General features: G+C 37.5%; 1 protein-coding gene across 1 annotated transcript in view; it reads right to left on the bottom strand.

The window, feature by feature from the left end:
* Nucleotides 1–17,467, bottom strand: part of LOC121650923 (receptor tyrosine-protein kinase erbB-4-like) — a 310,734-nt gene that overhangs the window by 93,564 nt on the left and 199,703 nt on the right. Inside the window, exons 6-10 of the mRNA XM_042002752.1 lie at nt 12,599–12,717; nt 11,292–11,433; nt 8,511–8,624; nt 7,487–7,613; nt 5,680–5,753 (exon numbers count right to left, since the gene is read on the bottom strand). Of these exons, the coding sequence (XP_041858686.1) occupies nt 5,680–5,753; nt 7,487–7,613; nt 8,511–8,624; nt 11,292–11,433; nt 12,599–12,717 (576 nt within the window). The remainder of the gene's footprint in view (nt 1–5,679; nt 5,754–7,486; nt 7,614–8,510; nt 8,625–11,291; nt 11,434–12,598; nt 12,718–17,467) is intronic.

Raw genomic sequence — 17,467 nt, 5'->3', positions numbered from 1 at the left:
TAGTAAAAAGGGGACAATTCCGTTTTATAAGAAAAGGTTATAAACAGGTTAAAAAACAGAGAGAAAAACTTACTCTGCTCGTCTCCCGTTTCCGATGGGCGGCCCGCGGCTTCCCCGGTGAAGGCAGACGTGATGGGGCACCTGCTGCTGCTAGCATGCTAGCCGTTGCATGAACAGTGGGAACTGCATCAGACCTTAAACGCACTGACCTCATGGTCTTGTACCCCATCTTAAACGCAGTTAGGTCACTAGGCATATAGTCCGTTTCCACAAAGTGTGCGCTGCAAATGACGGAGTTTTTGGGATGAACGGACTTGAAAGTGAAGTCTTGGCGCCTAGCCTGGACAAACCTGACCCAGGAGCGAAAGGTGGGGCTCTTCTTGTTAGGGAAACTGTGGACACGATGTCCAGAGAGACTTGAATTTGTGCAGGATGCACAAACACAAGTATTCACCATGGTGATGTTCCAGAAATCTTTAGTTTTACTATTAGAAGTCTGGAGTAAAAAACACAGCCGATGCCTACGATAAACTGAGCTGATAGCCGCTGGCGTATGGGCTCGTTTACCTTACATGACGTCACGTATCACGTGACAGGAAAAGTTATGTTTTTTAAAGCACTGGATCGCAGACGAGCTGAATTAAGTGCAATTACAAAAAATGAAATTTTAAGAAGCTTTTATTTATGCCACAGTGTCTCTCGGACTTTTTCAAAACGTCATATTGTGGAAAATTCAACCTGAAAGATGCTCTTTAAAGACAGAGCTGGGAAATGGCCGCTTGTCAAAGATAATTGCACTTGTGGAATCTGTCCACCTTGTTTCTCATGTTGTACAGTTTATGATAGTTTAAGCACCTTTTTAGCCAAAAGGCAGCAGTGCTATAGAACTGTTAGTGGTATACAAGCTGACACTAATTGCCTTAATGACAAAACCTGCGGTAATGAAGCACTTTGCAGCTCTGCCACAGTGCTAATTTAGAGAATGGGAATACTCCCTAATCAAGATAAAGTTGGTAAGGACTTATGCCGTATGTACAGATACTTACACAGTACTGTAAAATCTTAGGCTGTCTATAAGGACATGAAACAGAAATATCACCCATTTGATTGTTGCACACTTGTGTTTTAGTCCAGTTTAATTAGGAAAACAATCTACTGCTGTGCTACTTGAAGGTCTAACTTTATTGATAAAACCAGACAGGAAAAAGCTGACGGTGTGAGGAATGCACTACAATAGCATGAGGCAGAGTATTACTGTGAGGTTTGTCTGTAACTTCAACAATTATATGACCTTTCTCTTTTAACTGTTTCTATAGATATTGTGTAATCTTTATACATGTAGACCATTTTTATTATCCACAATGATTCCCAGCTCATACACAGTGGAAATACATTATACAAGCTAACTGCTTGCAGCCACTTGAAACATGACATAAAAGTAATTAATCTAAAAAAGAAATAAATGAAAAAATGAAATGAAACAACAAACTTCTTCAAAAACAAAATTGTGTCCCATTACGTAATTTACATTGCTATCACACATCTAGAGAGTCTAGCATCATATTCCAGTGTCCATGCAGATTGGGACAGGTTATGATGGCAGCAGTGATGGGTGGGTAATTTTCTTTAGTATTTGTATATAAAACTTATCAAAGCTGCAGTGGTTGTTGCAAACCACTCCCTACAGCTACAGTTCCTGATTGCTAACTGGCAGCGCTTTCACAGTTTCTGATGTTTGTGAAAACAAAATTGTCCCATCTGAGCTTTATAAGGTGACATCAGTCCTAAACTTGGTGTAGAGACTAAGATAAGATCAGTACCAGCCAGCGGCTCACCCCTCACTTTGGTCACTTTGACTGATACTTGTAATGTTGACCCCATACCAGTTACTACTTAAGTGGATTTAGACATGCCAGCTAGAAAATAGGTTAGAGTCTGGCCAGAAGGAACCACTCCAGCCATACAAGATTGCTTTGAACTCACCAACTTGAGTATAATCACAGACATGATTGTGCTGAGGTGGTGAGTACACACATTGCCTTCTGCACCAGTGATGTCACCGTCATAAAAACCGTGACTGTATGTGTCAGCCAGAAGCAGCTAATGACAAAAGAGGTAATTCTGTTATCCAGTTGTCTGATCAAGAGACAAATAGCCCTCAAGGACTCCCTATTCCCACTTTGAAGCATTAAACAGTACACCAGGACAAAACTCATCCACAAACCAATGGCTTGACTCATAACTGCTCAGCCTATTTCAGAACACATAAAAATCACCAAATTTAGCAGATGACACAAAAACTGCCCATACTAGAGCAGCTGCAAAAGACAAAATCTCATCTCTGCAAAGACATGCAAAAAAAAAAAAAAAAAAAAAATACAAAAATAGAAAAACACCCCCAACCACCCCAAAAGAACAGATTGACCTTTGAGGAAAACAAAATGAACACGAGCAAAACAACAAACTACTTCAGCTTTGAAGTTCAAGAAAGATGAAGTGTTGCAACACAGGAAGACACAGTCCTAGGGAAAATGGAGAGGAGAGCACAGCATGGGAGCGCTACAAAAGGAGGAGGACTGTGCTCCATGTAATGATCTCTATAAGAATACTGGAAAGTGGGCATTCAGTGAGCTCCTACAATTCACTAAACTAGGCTACGGTACAATATGTTATTAGAATAGTTGTATAATTACAAGCCATTATAAAAATTTGGACAGCAAAATGAAAAAAATGGCAGCGGGACCATAATGACTGACAAATCGGCTCTAACTGCAGAATTAAATCACAATTACATTTTAGTGAAGACACACACCTGACACAGTCTGTATGGCTACATGTTTTAACATCATATTGTAAAAACACTATTGTTAGTACTGAGACTTGACCACACACCACATACTGGTCCATACAGTCCTAACAACCGAGTGATACTGACACTAATGAGCATGCCAATGTGTATTGAAAACTTGGTGAAGCTACAGCAAAACACTTAAGGAACAAAATAACTTCAAACTCACCAACAGCACAGCTGAAAATCCTACTACTTATACTATTATGTATGTAAATCACTAACACAAGGAAAAATATTTTGTACACAGAATTTATCTAAGCACTTGGAGAGGAAAAACTAGCTTTAACTTAATACATAAATCCACCAGGGCATCAGTTAAATGTTACCATATCTTATGTTGTTGTCTGGAGAAATAATCAGGGGCTTATTGGCTGAAGTCCATTCATTCCTGAGAAAAGACTATGTAGTGCACCTGAAGTGTGCTCACCTTTATAAAGTATTGTGCTGTCCGAGCTTTGTCAAGCTATATCTATTGTTTGTCTTATTTACTTGACTTATGTGAGGGTCATGATTGTTAAGATAATAGTCATGCCCTCAGGTGCAATAAAGGAAAGCTGAGTTGTAGCTTATCTTATACCAGGGTATAAAAGAGATGATGCCCTTTGAGGTGTTTATGATCAAGGATAAGTAAACTCTGATGCCTGTCAGACGGTTTTAGCCTCCATGTTGTCCATTAATTCATCATAATAGACACTTTACATATTTATCTTACATTTCAGAGCCTTTGCCCCCTTTCAGGTCTGGAAATAAGTAATTTGTGTGGCAGTGGTTCATGTTCTGAGAGCCTCATTAACAACACCCCAGTGTGAAGAGCAAATTGAACTGCAGAGACACTCAGAGGAGAAGGCCATGAGTTCACAAGTAAAGGTTAAGAGTGCTTAAGTTGTGGTGATTACATTCAGTCACAACAATGATAAACCCACTTGTGCTAAACTGCATAAGTTGAATGCCCGCTCTTTCAGGTGAAGCCAGTGTGTCTGAAGATCCATTGAAGCAAAGCAAGAGTCAACAAAATAAAGACAAAAGATAAAGTAATGTAGATGGAAGTTGAGGGTGCTGGTGTGGGTGATGCTGCTGTCCTCTGCAGCTCATTTGAAAGCTAGAGCAATGCTAGTTGTGACCTTAGGGTCACAGAGGTAGGATGGCTGCTTCTGTCAGGAGTCACGTTCTCTTGACAACTGGGAGAGACGACAAGCGGAGCTGACACACATGTCTGACTACATGGCCACAGGTTTATGCCCCATCAACTGCTCCAAAACTTTCTTTACAAGCCATAAGAAAAGAAAAAAAAAAAAAAAACTGGAGCCATTCTATCATCTAGTATAGTTCAAATTATTGCACTTGGCATTTTCAAGCTTCCTGTGTTAGATTCACATGTCTTTCTAAAAGTGCTTTCAAACGCATTCAGAAGCAAATGCTTGCACAATCATTCTTAAAATGGAGACCATTTTCATTTTGTGTTTCAAGCTATTTGGGCTCTCATTCTGAATAGAATGCACAATTTACTATAGCCATTTGAACGCATGCAAAGTGGCCCAGAAATGTATGCACTTTGCAGAGGGTGCTGCATGTGAGAATGCAAACACCTGCATCAGCCCATTGGCAGAATTTGCCTATTCAATTCCTTGGTGACAAGTCTGACAAGTCCAGAAATTTCAGAAAGAGCCTCTGTGAATGAATAACAGGAAGTAATCGTTCAAAAATTCTTAAAAAGCACAGGTGATGGATGATAATGTCTGCTGCTTCACACTCTTTCTTGTTTCCCCATGAGTTTGTTGTTTTTTTAGATATGTTAATATCACTATTAGATATAAATATTACAAAAATAAATACTGGCATAAAAATAGGAACCCTCGGCTTCCATTTTAATGTTCACTAAACACAGACCCACACACACACACAGAAAGGATTTCCTTATACTTCTTTGACACAGTGTCGTGCCTCCTGTTTATACTACCTAGAAGTCACTCCAGGGTAATTCCAGTTGCAAAGAGGAAACCATCACAGCAAATCTCCTGCTGTTTTGTGCTTGTGTTAAAGGGCAGCTGTGGACAAAATGGGCAGCTAATTCTCTGAACAGTCTCCAGTGCTCAAGTGTGAAAACAGACTAAAGTTGCAACCAGCTAAACAATGATGCCTGAGACTGCTACTGACCACATTTGACACATGTGATTTTTAGTTATTTCCTATTAAAGGAAGGAGTAAGAATATTTACACCTTCTGCTCATGTTTGTCACAGAAATCTTTCTTTTTTTATGCTACAAAAAAAATGCTTTGTAGTGATGTTTTATTTAGCTTCTGCATTTCTAAACCTCTGTCATAGCTGAGAAATATTAACCATATTTCAGCAGCAATATTTTCTCATTTGGTGGGGTAAGGCGACAATACTGATTCTTTATTTTTCTCCGATGTCAAATGTCTGGGCTGGAAAGATGACAGCATACATGAAGCTCAAAAGTGACGGTGACATAGGGGAGCTGGAGGATTACCGATGCGCACCACATGTTCTGGATTTTTTCTTCACGGTGCATGAAGGGGGAGCTGGGACTGAGGGACTCAAGGCCAGGGAGTCCCAGAGGGAAAGGCAGCAGTGAGACAGAAGAGATTGAAAGACTCATATGATATTCATCTTGTGCTGCAGTGTCTGTCCTTGTGTGTGGATGGTCTCAAGACTTAAACAACACATAGATCAGTACCAAATATTGTATGAGTACTAAGATAGCATGAAAGTTCATCAAAAGAGATGGAGTAGAAAGTAAAATGTGTTTATGTATTTGTTTATGAACTGATGTGGAGAGAGATTTGAGTGGTTCAAGTGATGGACTCACCAGTAATTTCTCGAACGGTCCGAAATACATTGAGTTTTTCAGGGTCCAAAGCTTCGATGTTGTGATAGACGTCCCTGTAAATGATAATGGGTCATAAAAATAACGCAAGGCACTAAGAAACCAGACCTCCATTTTCTGCATTTAATACTGCACAGAAAAGACATATGAGAAGGATTTTCTTGAAATTGTAAATCAGCAGCTAAGACCAAGTTTCAGAAAGACAAACCAAATTGGTAAAACATGTTCTTTGAAGCATATTCTTTTTTCAGAGGATTGCACCATTTTTAAATGCTTTTCTTAATTCATATATGGTGTGTTTCACTGACCACCCTCCCACCCCATAAGCACTTATACACCTTTTTCCCAGAGGATTTCTTTTTCAACTCTTCTTCTAATATATGAACACACACAGCTATACTCATCTTACTTAGAAAACTCGCAGCATACTCACTTTCCACTTGCGACACTGCTGTAATTATTCATATTCATTCAAGCGATTATTGTAGTGCCTTACTTACATTTTTATTCACATTGGATGAAACTCTTATCGTGAGTAATTTACATTCATCATCAAATACAAAAAAAAAAAAAAAAAAGAAATTCACAGAGAATATCTGAAATGTATTTGTACTAACAGGGATTCATAATAATTGTCCTTGCTACAGGCAAAAACAAGGAATTATATTTACTTATTTACTATTTACTGTCACAGTTTCGTCAGATTTTGAGAGCCTTGAAATAATGAGTAATAAATTATGTGTTATCACTCTTATTTTAAAATACTTAGTGTTGATCTTCACATGAAAACCTCTGACTTCAGTGAGGTTTACACAGAATGTTTTTGATATCCTGATTGAAAAGCAGATCATTTATCTCCCTCAGTGTTTGAAAACCCAGTGAGAGAGAAGGGTTGAATGGAGTCATTTTGAGATGTTGAAAAGAAAGAAAGAAAGAAAGAAACAAAACCTCAAGTAAATCTGTGTAACCTTTGGGTGTGTTGTCTTGCCATAGTGACAGGTGTTTATTTTGCTGTTATAAAAGCAGGATATAACATCCATGCACCTTAATGTTAACTCATGGACATTGTCCATAAAGCACTGATGGCATTATTCCGTGTTTGAAGAAGGTTGTTATGTGCTGTTTTCATAATGGATAGTTTTATGCAGACTCAGCATTGTGCTTGTCAACAATTGATTTGCAATTGTTTTAATACAATGCTCTCTGCGGCTCAATAAGAACACAACATTCTTTGAGTTTTTTTTTTTCCTTTTTTTTTTCTTTTTCTTTGAGTAAAGGAATTTTACTTGAATGTCTGCTTTACTCATAAAGATGTGATCTATTATTACTTCACTTTGATAGTCAAATCAGCATCAGCCACATAGAGTAACTATCACATGTGCCTTTACCACGTCGTTGTTAAGTTGTTGCATTGACTTTAAACATGACTGTCAACCCTGTCTGAATTTGGTCACTGATGTACAATAGCTATATTCCTCTAAAATTTAGGCCATTGCATCATAATATTTTAGAAGTCTACCAGCGGTGTAGAGCAGAGCTTTTGAACGCCAGTCCTTGACGTCCACTGTCCTGCAGGTTTTCGATGCCCCTCTGCTTAGAATAAAATCGATGCAACAGTTTGTTGTCAAATTCACAATGATCCATTAATGTAAATCAGGTATGCTGAAGCAGTGGAACATGTAAAACTGTAAGCCCTGGTGTAGGTGTTAACAGAAACATCCCAAAATCATCACAAATCCACAATATTTCAGTCTCTCTTTTATCATTTGGACAAGCTGAATGATCTCACCCTTTGATTCCAGTAATAAGGAACACCAAGTTGCCATTGATTTTGGTGCAGTTGACAAACTTGTCAATGTTGCTGGAGTCCACAGTCTGAGCGGTCTGTAGACTGGCTGTACCTACTCCGTCACACGCTGCACAACACATGGTGCAAAAAAACAAATTGCATTAGATTGATTAATTATACTAATTATGCAAAGAATTAAAATATTGTGGAACCAGGAACCAGGGTGTGTGTGCAGTGTGAAGTAGTTTAATGTGTGTGTATATATAAATGCTGTATATAGCGCAGTATTGTCTATTATTACTTATTTGCAAGACATGTATTCTTCTCAGATTGTCAAAGAATGTTTTTAAAGACCCACTTCGATGCTTATTTGGAACTATTTGAAATGTTCTCGGTGTTTTGCATGCTAGCGCACCGACTGATCATTAGCAGTGCAAAATAAACAAAAGAAAGGGCATGTAACGTCGGTGCTATGCTGACCCATGTCTTCCTTAAAGTGTTGACTGCAAACCAACATGTGGTTTGTTATATTGTGATGACTGAGAAACCTAATCCATTGCTCTCTAACAGGGAAGTTTTTCAGTAAATAATGAAAGCTAACGTGATTAGTAACCCACTACTGCACTAGCATGTCGATCCGCCATCTCTTTCTCCTCAGAGTCGGATCGGGCGGAAAGGGCGGGGCAGGAGCTTGTGGCCTCTCCTTGTGGGTTTATGACGTGTAAATGCGGGTCTGTCTAAGCTCACCTTTTCCCACCCGCCATTGGTTCACAATGATTTAAATGCAGAAATACTCAGAAAAGCCTTTTCGATAATTTTTTTCATAAGATATGTCCTCCTCTAGCATCAGATAAATGCCACATGGACATGTGAACAACATGAATAACATGATTTTCACCAGAGTGGGTCTTTAATTGCTTCAATTGTATGTAAAAAAAAATCATATATTGATGAAATGATTTATATAACAAACTACTCTTTAATCACAACATCTGTATTTTTTTTTTTTTTTAATCTGTTTAACCTTTTGGGCAGATGTCGGTACAAGGGATGCACATCTTAATGCGGTTCTCTTCCACTTCCATCTTGTTGCTAGGGCAGGCTCTTACACAGGAGCTATGGTCCACCACAAAGTTATCTGGAAAAAACAAGTTACTGTAAATGTCAAATACAGATGGATGCTGTTTGTCACACAGGAACATGCAGTAAAAGAAGTGGCAGTTGATTGTAGGCAGTCACATAACATAAAAGTGCTGAAAGTCACTTTGGTCCCTTTTTGCCTCAACAACTTTTGGGACCACAAATGAAAATGCATTAGAAGATAAACTGTGTATTGATTTTTTTTTTCTTTCTTTTTTTATTTTTTCCACTGCAATAACAATCTGGTAAAATAAATCCATGCTGAAATTCCTCTTCTTAATTACACTGTAGACTTCTAAGTCAGAGTTAAAGCTCATGACACAAACCCATTAATATTAAAGTTATATACATACATGAATGCATAAAGTATTCATGTATTTAATGTTGCTTAAATCATATAAAAGACATATGAAATTGATCTCCTAATGTATAACTTTCAAAGTACCAGAAGATTAACAGATTACAGGTTCAAGTCACAAGGGCCCCCATAAAGACAGCATAATTAGTGAAAGAGGGAGAAATAATTATTGGACTAGGAGCGAGAGAAAAGAACTGCCATTAGGAGGCCTAAAGACACATAAAAAATATGTACTCATCAAAAGCTTTTATCACTCAGTGCAGATTTAAGCAGTTAGATATCACATGTCTCGTGAAAGGTAACACTGCCTTTGAGCACAACAAGTCACACTCTCACTCCTGCTGGTTGGCCTTTTCGTTGATGCTGTGAACACTGTGGGTTGTCCACAATTAGCTGTGGGCATGGTAAGTGATCTGTGGCAAGTAGTTAGCTGAGCCAGTGCAACAGTGCAAAGCAGCAAGAGGAGAGGCTTAATGATGCACACCAAATCGTCTGATTGTTATCACCTGGACTGCACAATGGATGTAAACAGGGTTTCCACAACCCCATCGTTGAAGATTATTATACGCATTTCGGATTGCTTTGAGACTGATTTTCTTGTTATTTCTCACAACTTAAAACCATCATCCTTTCTACAATCATTGCAAAAGATGGTTAAAATTACAGATAATTTTATTAGAGGAGATTTTTGGGTTTTAGTTTTACTGTACTAGACCTTCAGCCTTGTCCAAGTTTGGACATGTTTTTATGAAAAAAAAAAAAAAATGCAAAATGTAAACCCCTTGGAGCTGTCACAATTAAACTTGAGTTTAATATAATAAGACACAGCATCAGATTTGATTCATTTTTCTTTCATATTTTATAATGAAAAAATGGAAAATTGTATGTGCTGATGTAATTTGACAGATATCCTTAGTCCATTAAAAACTTCATTTCAAAGATACTAGTACAAAATTATTGTTGGTGACAAATCATCCCACAAGCGTGAAACGGATATGAACTGATTGTCCAAAGGACACGTCTGTGCACACATATTTGGTCAACCAGTTGCTACCTCTGAAACCCAGGAGAATGCAAATGAACTACAGAACAAAAAAAAAAAAAAATTGCTGCTTTGAAGCAGGCGGTCTAAAGAGCGCCATCCTCTGGCTGGGTGTGTTTAATGCATCTGAGGGAAAGCGTTGGCAGGTCTTCATTATTGCAGGGCTGTCACGAGTTTGCATGTCTCATCTTTGACTCAGTGTATAATAAAGGAAATATTCTCAACGCCATGTCACTGATTCCATCTGTTGTTAATGTAAATAATAAAAGGGGTCTGTCTTTTTTTGTTTGTTTGTTTGTTTTTTATTTGACCAACATGATGATGGTTTATCTTTTATTAAGTAACTCATCAATGGAATAATTACTGTGCTATTATAGACTGAGACACTAACAAGGCCAAGTCAGTTCAAAATCCCTGAGAAGCAGCTGGAGACGTGACTGATGGCCGCCTGACATAACTGCGCCTCTGTCTGTCTGGTCACGCGACTTTGTGAATGTTGAAGCAATATTTTAAAACAGTGCTCGCAAAAACAGCACAGTTTTTTTACACTTCAAACTTTTCAAATCTCAGATATGTTGTAATGTTTTGTTGATTCTTCAATAAAGAGGTTAAAGTGCAATAATCACAACAATTCTGCTTCATAACTTGTGTACACAAATTACCTGACACACCATATTTACTTTGACCTTAACTAATTGTCAAACAAAGATGTAACCCAGTCTAACTCTAACTCAAGCAGCTCTTTGCTGTGTAATGAAACTCATCTTTTACTTTCGAAAGCCTAGAACTCACGTTGGCCTCTACAAATACACAAATTAAAAAAACAAAAAGACAAAAAAAAAAAAAAAAAAAAGCAGAGCAATCCAGACTTGAATGGTGATATGTGCCCTAGAAAACGATCTGCCTGCAGAGATTAGAGGGCTCAAGGGAGCAAATAATTCAATTCCCCGAGAACAGAATTACTCATCCACATTCACATACATTCACAGCAATGTATTGATTTGTATATGAAACAATACGACTGACTGTTAATGAGGGCTTAATCATTTTCATAAACAAATAAATAAGTAAATAAATAAATACATAAATAAATAACTGCTTCCAATTTTCATAATAGAAAAATTTTATACCCAAAGCACATTTCTGCATTTCCACTGGACAGTTTATCTTCTGTCACCAAGCTAAAGCAATGTAGTGATTCAAGACAAAATGTGTGTGTTTGTGTGTGTGGGTGTGTTTCTGCATGTTCAGGCAATGAGACTTACGTGGACACTTCTTGACACAAAAAGCTCCATAGGTGTACTTTGCCCTCGGGTTGTGTTCTAGCTGGAAGGTGGTGGGGTTGTAGACAAATGGCTGAGGGCACTGGGTTACACATGCTCCACTGTCATTGAAGTTTGTGCAAGCCTGTAAACATTCAAGTATTTAAATATTTTACAGAAGCACAGAAGTTGTGTGGTTCATAACTGATGCCAGTGTATCATCCACACACAGTAAAGAGGTTTTGGGATATAGAGTGGTGGAAAAAAATGTTTTTGGACACACCATGCATTGTGAAATATTATATCACGAATCACTCTTAGATTTCCAGATGTAGTTTCTTTAAGCCCAGTCACAGCCAAAATATTAAAAACAAATCCTTAAAAAAGCACTGAAAACTTAAAATGTCCATTTTAAAATATTTCTTGATAACATTTGAGAGTATGTAAAATTTTAAGGGTGTCTGAAAACCTTTTTTTTTTGTTCCACCACTGAATAAATATAATGGGGTTCTTAAAAGATATAGGTGAATGTGTGCTCATAAACATCCATGATATATAACTAATCCTGTGCTTAAACATGACAAGATGGTGAAAATGTCACATTTACATTTAGTACACTAGGTCTGCATATTAATGTCCCTGCAGCAAGTTCAGAGGTAATGTTACTAAAGGATGCAGACAGAGAATAACCTACCTCCATCCAATGAATTCACAGGAGGGACAAAAATGTTAAATGTTTAAAAACATCATTGTGGACGGAAACTGAACCAACCACCAACTACTCCATTCGCTGTCCAAAGACTACCCCCAAATCCCTGTTTTAGCATACTCTGAACTGAGCCTGGATTTTTATATTTACCCCATTGCACAGCCTATAAATTAGAAATTTGTGGATATAATATGATCTAATATTCATAGTAATAATTGTGATAATAGCCAATTAAGACTTTGCGTTCCCAGTTAGACACTACTTCAAAGACTTCCTGAATTATCAGGCAGAGGAGGTCGATTGGAGATGGACTGAATTAGAACTGTAGTAACCAGTTTAACATGCAGAGGGGTGATTGTAAGCCTGATAAAGCACACGAGGAAAAGTCAGGAAGGATGGTTCCCTGCTGAAGTCTGTGTTTAACTATGACATTCATGTTAGAAACAAAGAGAATTAAATGTGAATGACTGTTACAGAAGAAATCCTTTGCCAGTAGTACTTTGAAAAAGAGACATGGAAGAAGCCGCAATCAAAAACAAAAAATGCATTAGTATGTATGAAAGAAACACTAATAACCTTTTCTCAATGTATGTTCACTTACAAAGCAGTCTGTGTCCTTTGGGCCATAGCAGCCCCCTGCACACTCACGATGGCAGCAGTCGCTAACATAGGGACCGAAGCAGCGGCCGTCGCACTGCTCGGCACACACCGTCTTAGTTACTGTGAAGTAAAAGATGCAAAAAAAGACACAGAGACAGGATTTATCAGAAAACATGTAAACCATATTTCAAAGTTAAAGGGAACATGTCAGCGCACTGTGGCAGATGGCCACATGTTCATGTGCATCTGTGAAGAACATTAAAACAGCTTTCAGAGTTCAATAAAAACTTTTTTTAAAAAGTACTGCAGTCATGAAAAAATATATCAGGGCATCAGACAACTTTTTCAGGAAAAGAAAATGTGATAGATGGAAGACTTCAAAAGATTCTCCTAGAATGTCAGTGGTGAATGTGTTTCGATTTGCCACCATCTGCTCTCTAAAAGTCATGTGCTGTAGGTAAAGCTCTTCTACTGAACTAAATTGGACAGAAATGACTTTTAACAGAAAAAAGTTCCCATCTAAAATCTCCATCCACAACCACATTCTTTCACAACTTAGATACGAGGCGCACTGCTAGACGGACAACCACAATGGCCTGGCATCTGTACAGGGATGTAGCCTATGGCGGTCTGTGTTTGTCTGTGTGTGGCAAGTTGAGCAGAAGCTGAATCATTCTGTGACCTACTAGCTGTGCTCAATCATGTTTTTATCTTCCTGTATGTGCTGCTGAGCTTCTCTAGCTAAAGCAGATGCAGTGGTTGTAATCTGACTGTCACAGTGGACATCTGTCCAATCCTTCCACTCATGTCTTTTGCCGTCATATGGACTGCCTTATGTCTGTATGCATCTCTTCTTAGCAGCCATATGCCGGTGTACATTTGACATGTTGATCAAGACAGCTGGTAAGAGACACAGCTTAAGTATCAGTTGTGAGACTCATGTTAGAGCAAACAAAACTTAAACTACAGTGTTGTGTTTCATAGATCTTTATTTTTTGAATAGGGTAAAGACGGGTGCAGTGGCTCTTCCTGTGCTTCATCTTCTGTGTCCAGTGAATTGTGGACCGCCTTGTCACTCAACAGAAGGATTCTCATTTCAAGATATGCACCACTACTATTTGTTTAAGATATTTCATCCCCACAGCTCAGTTATTCAATGCAAATCTTGTAAGTTTATACTTCAGTCACAATTTCAAAATGCCAACCTGCCTGAGAAATTGGACACAGACAATTTTCTATCTCCTGAGAAAACCAGACTTCTCTGATAACTCATCATCCAACTCCATCAAGTGTAAAACCATATAGTGGGAATCACTATAAACATAGAAATGAGAACTTTGTAGCATGATTTGTACAAATAATAATAAAAAAAAGCAAGTCATATAGTAAAGCCGGGATTTAAAAAAGTGCACCGTAATGGTGCAAGTACTATATCTAATGTATAACATAATAAAGCTAAAGCATGGTGAGCGAAACTGCACTTATTTGAGAGTGCAGGCACATACTTCTTTGACGGTGGCTGTTTCTTTTTCAGCATTGCTTTGATGAGACACTATCAGTGTGATAGATATAAACCACGGACAAGGTACCAAACTAACATGCAAGCTCACATGCACACTTTACCCCACACCTAACGTAGCATCAGCAGCATTCCATTAACCGTGACTGGGCTAAAATGAAACGGCCTGCTTTATTCAAAAGACACTCTGTCAAATAAATGACCTTGCAAGAGAGAGATGCAATGCTGTTTATCAGTTTGGCTTTAAAACTTCCACTTTAAGAAAAAAAAGAAAACAGCCTGGTGACAACAAATGCAGAAGGAATCCATCTCATGAAATATGCCCGGAAGCTTCCATTTGAACAGGCAGTGGACAGCAGCATCAGTCACAGGAGGCGCTGCCTCTCAGTTCCCATTTACATGAGTGAAATTTTATTTTTCCACTTTTGGTTTGCAAAAAAGAACTTCTCAAATAAGATTTTTATTTTTTAGTCAACTTAAACACACACACACACACACACACACACACACACACACACACATATATATATATATATATATATATATATATATTTATATAGAGAGAGCACAGAGGATAAAATTATAGGAAGTGACTAAGTCTGCCTTTTTTATCTTTTTTTATTCCTCTTGCCAATTAAAGCTTAACTCTGTATATGGAATAAATGTCCACAAAATATTGATCAAATGTCTTAGTAACACTTTTACTCTCTTGCTGTAGAGATTTGAAATTAATTTGCATTCCAATGTTTCATAATGATAAATACTATACCTTATCTGACTGGTAAATATAGTGTTGCAAGTTAAATTTTCATTTAGGCAATGTCTCATTGATTTAATATCAATGGTGGAGTGACATAAGCAAAATGTCAGTGCTCTGAAATATATCTTCCACCTAAACCTAGAGTGATACAGGTACAGGTAATTGCACTTTTTTATGATTTTATGTACTAAACAGCATGTTTCACAACAACTGGTTTCCTTGTAACTCAGAGAGTCAACTGCATTTAAATGTGTTGCCAAGATACACGTCTTAGCAATGAATTTAGCTGATTAACAGATTTGTGGATTTAGCAGCTGATAAGTAGGATATTCTCATCAGTGGCTGGTAAAAACAAACAGGAAAAAAAGATAGAGGAATTGCAGTGGATAAAAGCACAATTCGAAATGAAAGACAATGTTGCTTGAAGCAACTGGTCAGGTGACAGCTTCCTAACTCTAACTGGCTCCATTTCATTACATTGAAGAGATAATCTCTTTAAATGCTGCTGATTGTGTAGAAATTATGCTTTTTTTACCCCAGCCTGAATCTTGACTTCTTCAAATGAATGATGAAGTTGGAGAAATAGAGCGATAACAGTTAACTAATAGTGAACTGGCAGGACCAGGGCTTATCTGGACCTGGTCAGTGACAGTTTGTTAACCTTTCCTAGTCAAACAGTTCATTCCTCATTATCTTAATGAAATCAGGCCAGTAGAACAAATACAGCCTGTCATGTTGGACGATAAAGAGGTAAATGCACAGTGATGGAAAAAGGGGAGGAAACTGATGGAAGGGAAGAAGCAAAGCAGCATACAATAAAAATCTTTTTTCTTTCTCTCTCTTCATGCAATTACTTTGTTGTACACATTATATAAAAAAAAGTAACCTTTGTGTTGTCTTCACATTTACTTCGAACCTTTTTGTCCTGTCAGTTCAAACACCAGTTCAGGTGTGTGTGCATGCTCATATGTTGTACGATGTATAACATGATTACCAGACCTTGTTAGTAAACTTGTTTCCAATATTTAAAATGTATTTACACTTATTTTTGTCATTTATGGTATGATTAACCTCATTCACCTAATTATTTCCCTAAAATTTGAGTAAAACTTTTATTGTTTTCACTATAATTATGATTAGAGGCACACATGTTGATGGAATACCAGACAAGTGTATGTCAAAGTTTAGTCAAAATACTGTTTTAAAACCATTTAACTTTTTTTTTAATGGCAAAAAACAGTCACACCTGTTGTCCTCTTGGGTCACACTAACCTAGTTTTCTTTGATTGTTATATGTAAAATATACAGCATTAATGTCATAGTGTTTATAAAGAGTTTATGAAGAGAATGGAAAAAAAAATACATTTACTTAATTCTTAAAAAAATGTAGCAACAGGACGTTGCTATTGCAACCTATGACTCAAGATGAATTTTTAATATAAGAAGTAAAGTTTATTTTTAAGAAATTATCACATTCTGAATAACTAGTCATGTAATGCTAAAATGTGCAGATAAAAAGACCATAGCTATTTAGAGTTCAATAAGAATTTCTTTTGTTGGGATATAAAATAAATTGACAACCAGGTTAACAGAAGAAAATTTCTAAATACCAATCTGACTATACAAATGCAGTGCTGATATGGTTATTGTTCTACCTTGTCGGCTAAAGATTTGTGTCTGGATAAAAGATTAACCTCCCTTTTTGTTAGAGTACTCCATCATCTACTTTTTTGGACATGTGACGCTGTGAGTTCTCTCAGTTTAAAATTTCTGAATTTTCTGAACTTTTAAGAAAAGTGCTGGTGTCGTCACCTGTGTTCTAGTTACTAAAATAAAGTAACTACTTAAGTTACTAGTTACTTTTTTAAATTAACATTCAGAAAAATACCTCCATGAATAATTAATTGATTTGTGTACAGTGCTGTATGAAATATAATATAAAGTGTCTTTTATATTTTTATCTACATATTTCCTTAGTTGACCGTCTGTCACTGTCGTTCTGTCAAGTGAATTTGTGCATGGTGTGTAGGTAGGGGCGTGCTGGTCTCGACTCTTTAAGTAACCAAGGAAACGGGGCTGTGGACACTCGTTCCTGAAAAAAATAAATAAATAAAGGACTGTTGCGTTCACATTTCCCATTCCGCATCCAGGGGTTAGTGCTTGAGACAGCTGTGAGAGAATCAGGAGGACTTCACAAAGGGAGCAGAGGAAGCCCAAGTAAGCAACTAAAACCCATGAGTGACAAAATTTACAAGCAACTTCACAGAAAAACAAGCCCAGCAAGCGGACTTTGCAACTTCCCATGTCGTGCTGCATCACTGTTGTAAACAGGAAGCAACTCCCAGCTGTATTAACTCAGCTAGTATGGTCATGTGGGCAGAAAATATCAACCCAATGACCAGGACAATTACAGAGATGTGGCTGCTCTAATCTAAGTTTAATTTATATAATCTGTGTGACAGAAATGAGCAGAAATGAAAGATCCTGTTTGCAGGACCTAATTGCTCAGATGCTATACTGCTGGTGAGTGCTTTTCACTATAAACTGCAAGCTTGTTCTGTTTCAAGCTGTTATACAAATATGAGAAGAAG

Source organism: Melanotaenia boesemani, chromosome 12, assembly GCF_017639745.1.
Source record: "Melanotaenia boesemani isolate fMelBoe1 chromosome 12, fMelBoe1.pri, whole genome shotgun sequence".
NCBI classification, from domain to species: Eukaryota; Metazoa; Chordata; class Actinopteri; order Atheriniformes; family Melanotaeniidae; genus Melanotaenia; species Melanotaenia boesemani.
The sequence above is the reverse complement of the archived record's forward strand: the minus strand, read 5'-3'. Positions and strand labels throughout refer to the sequence as shown.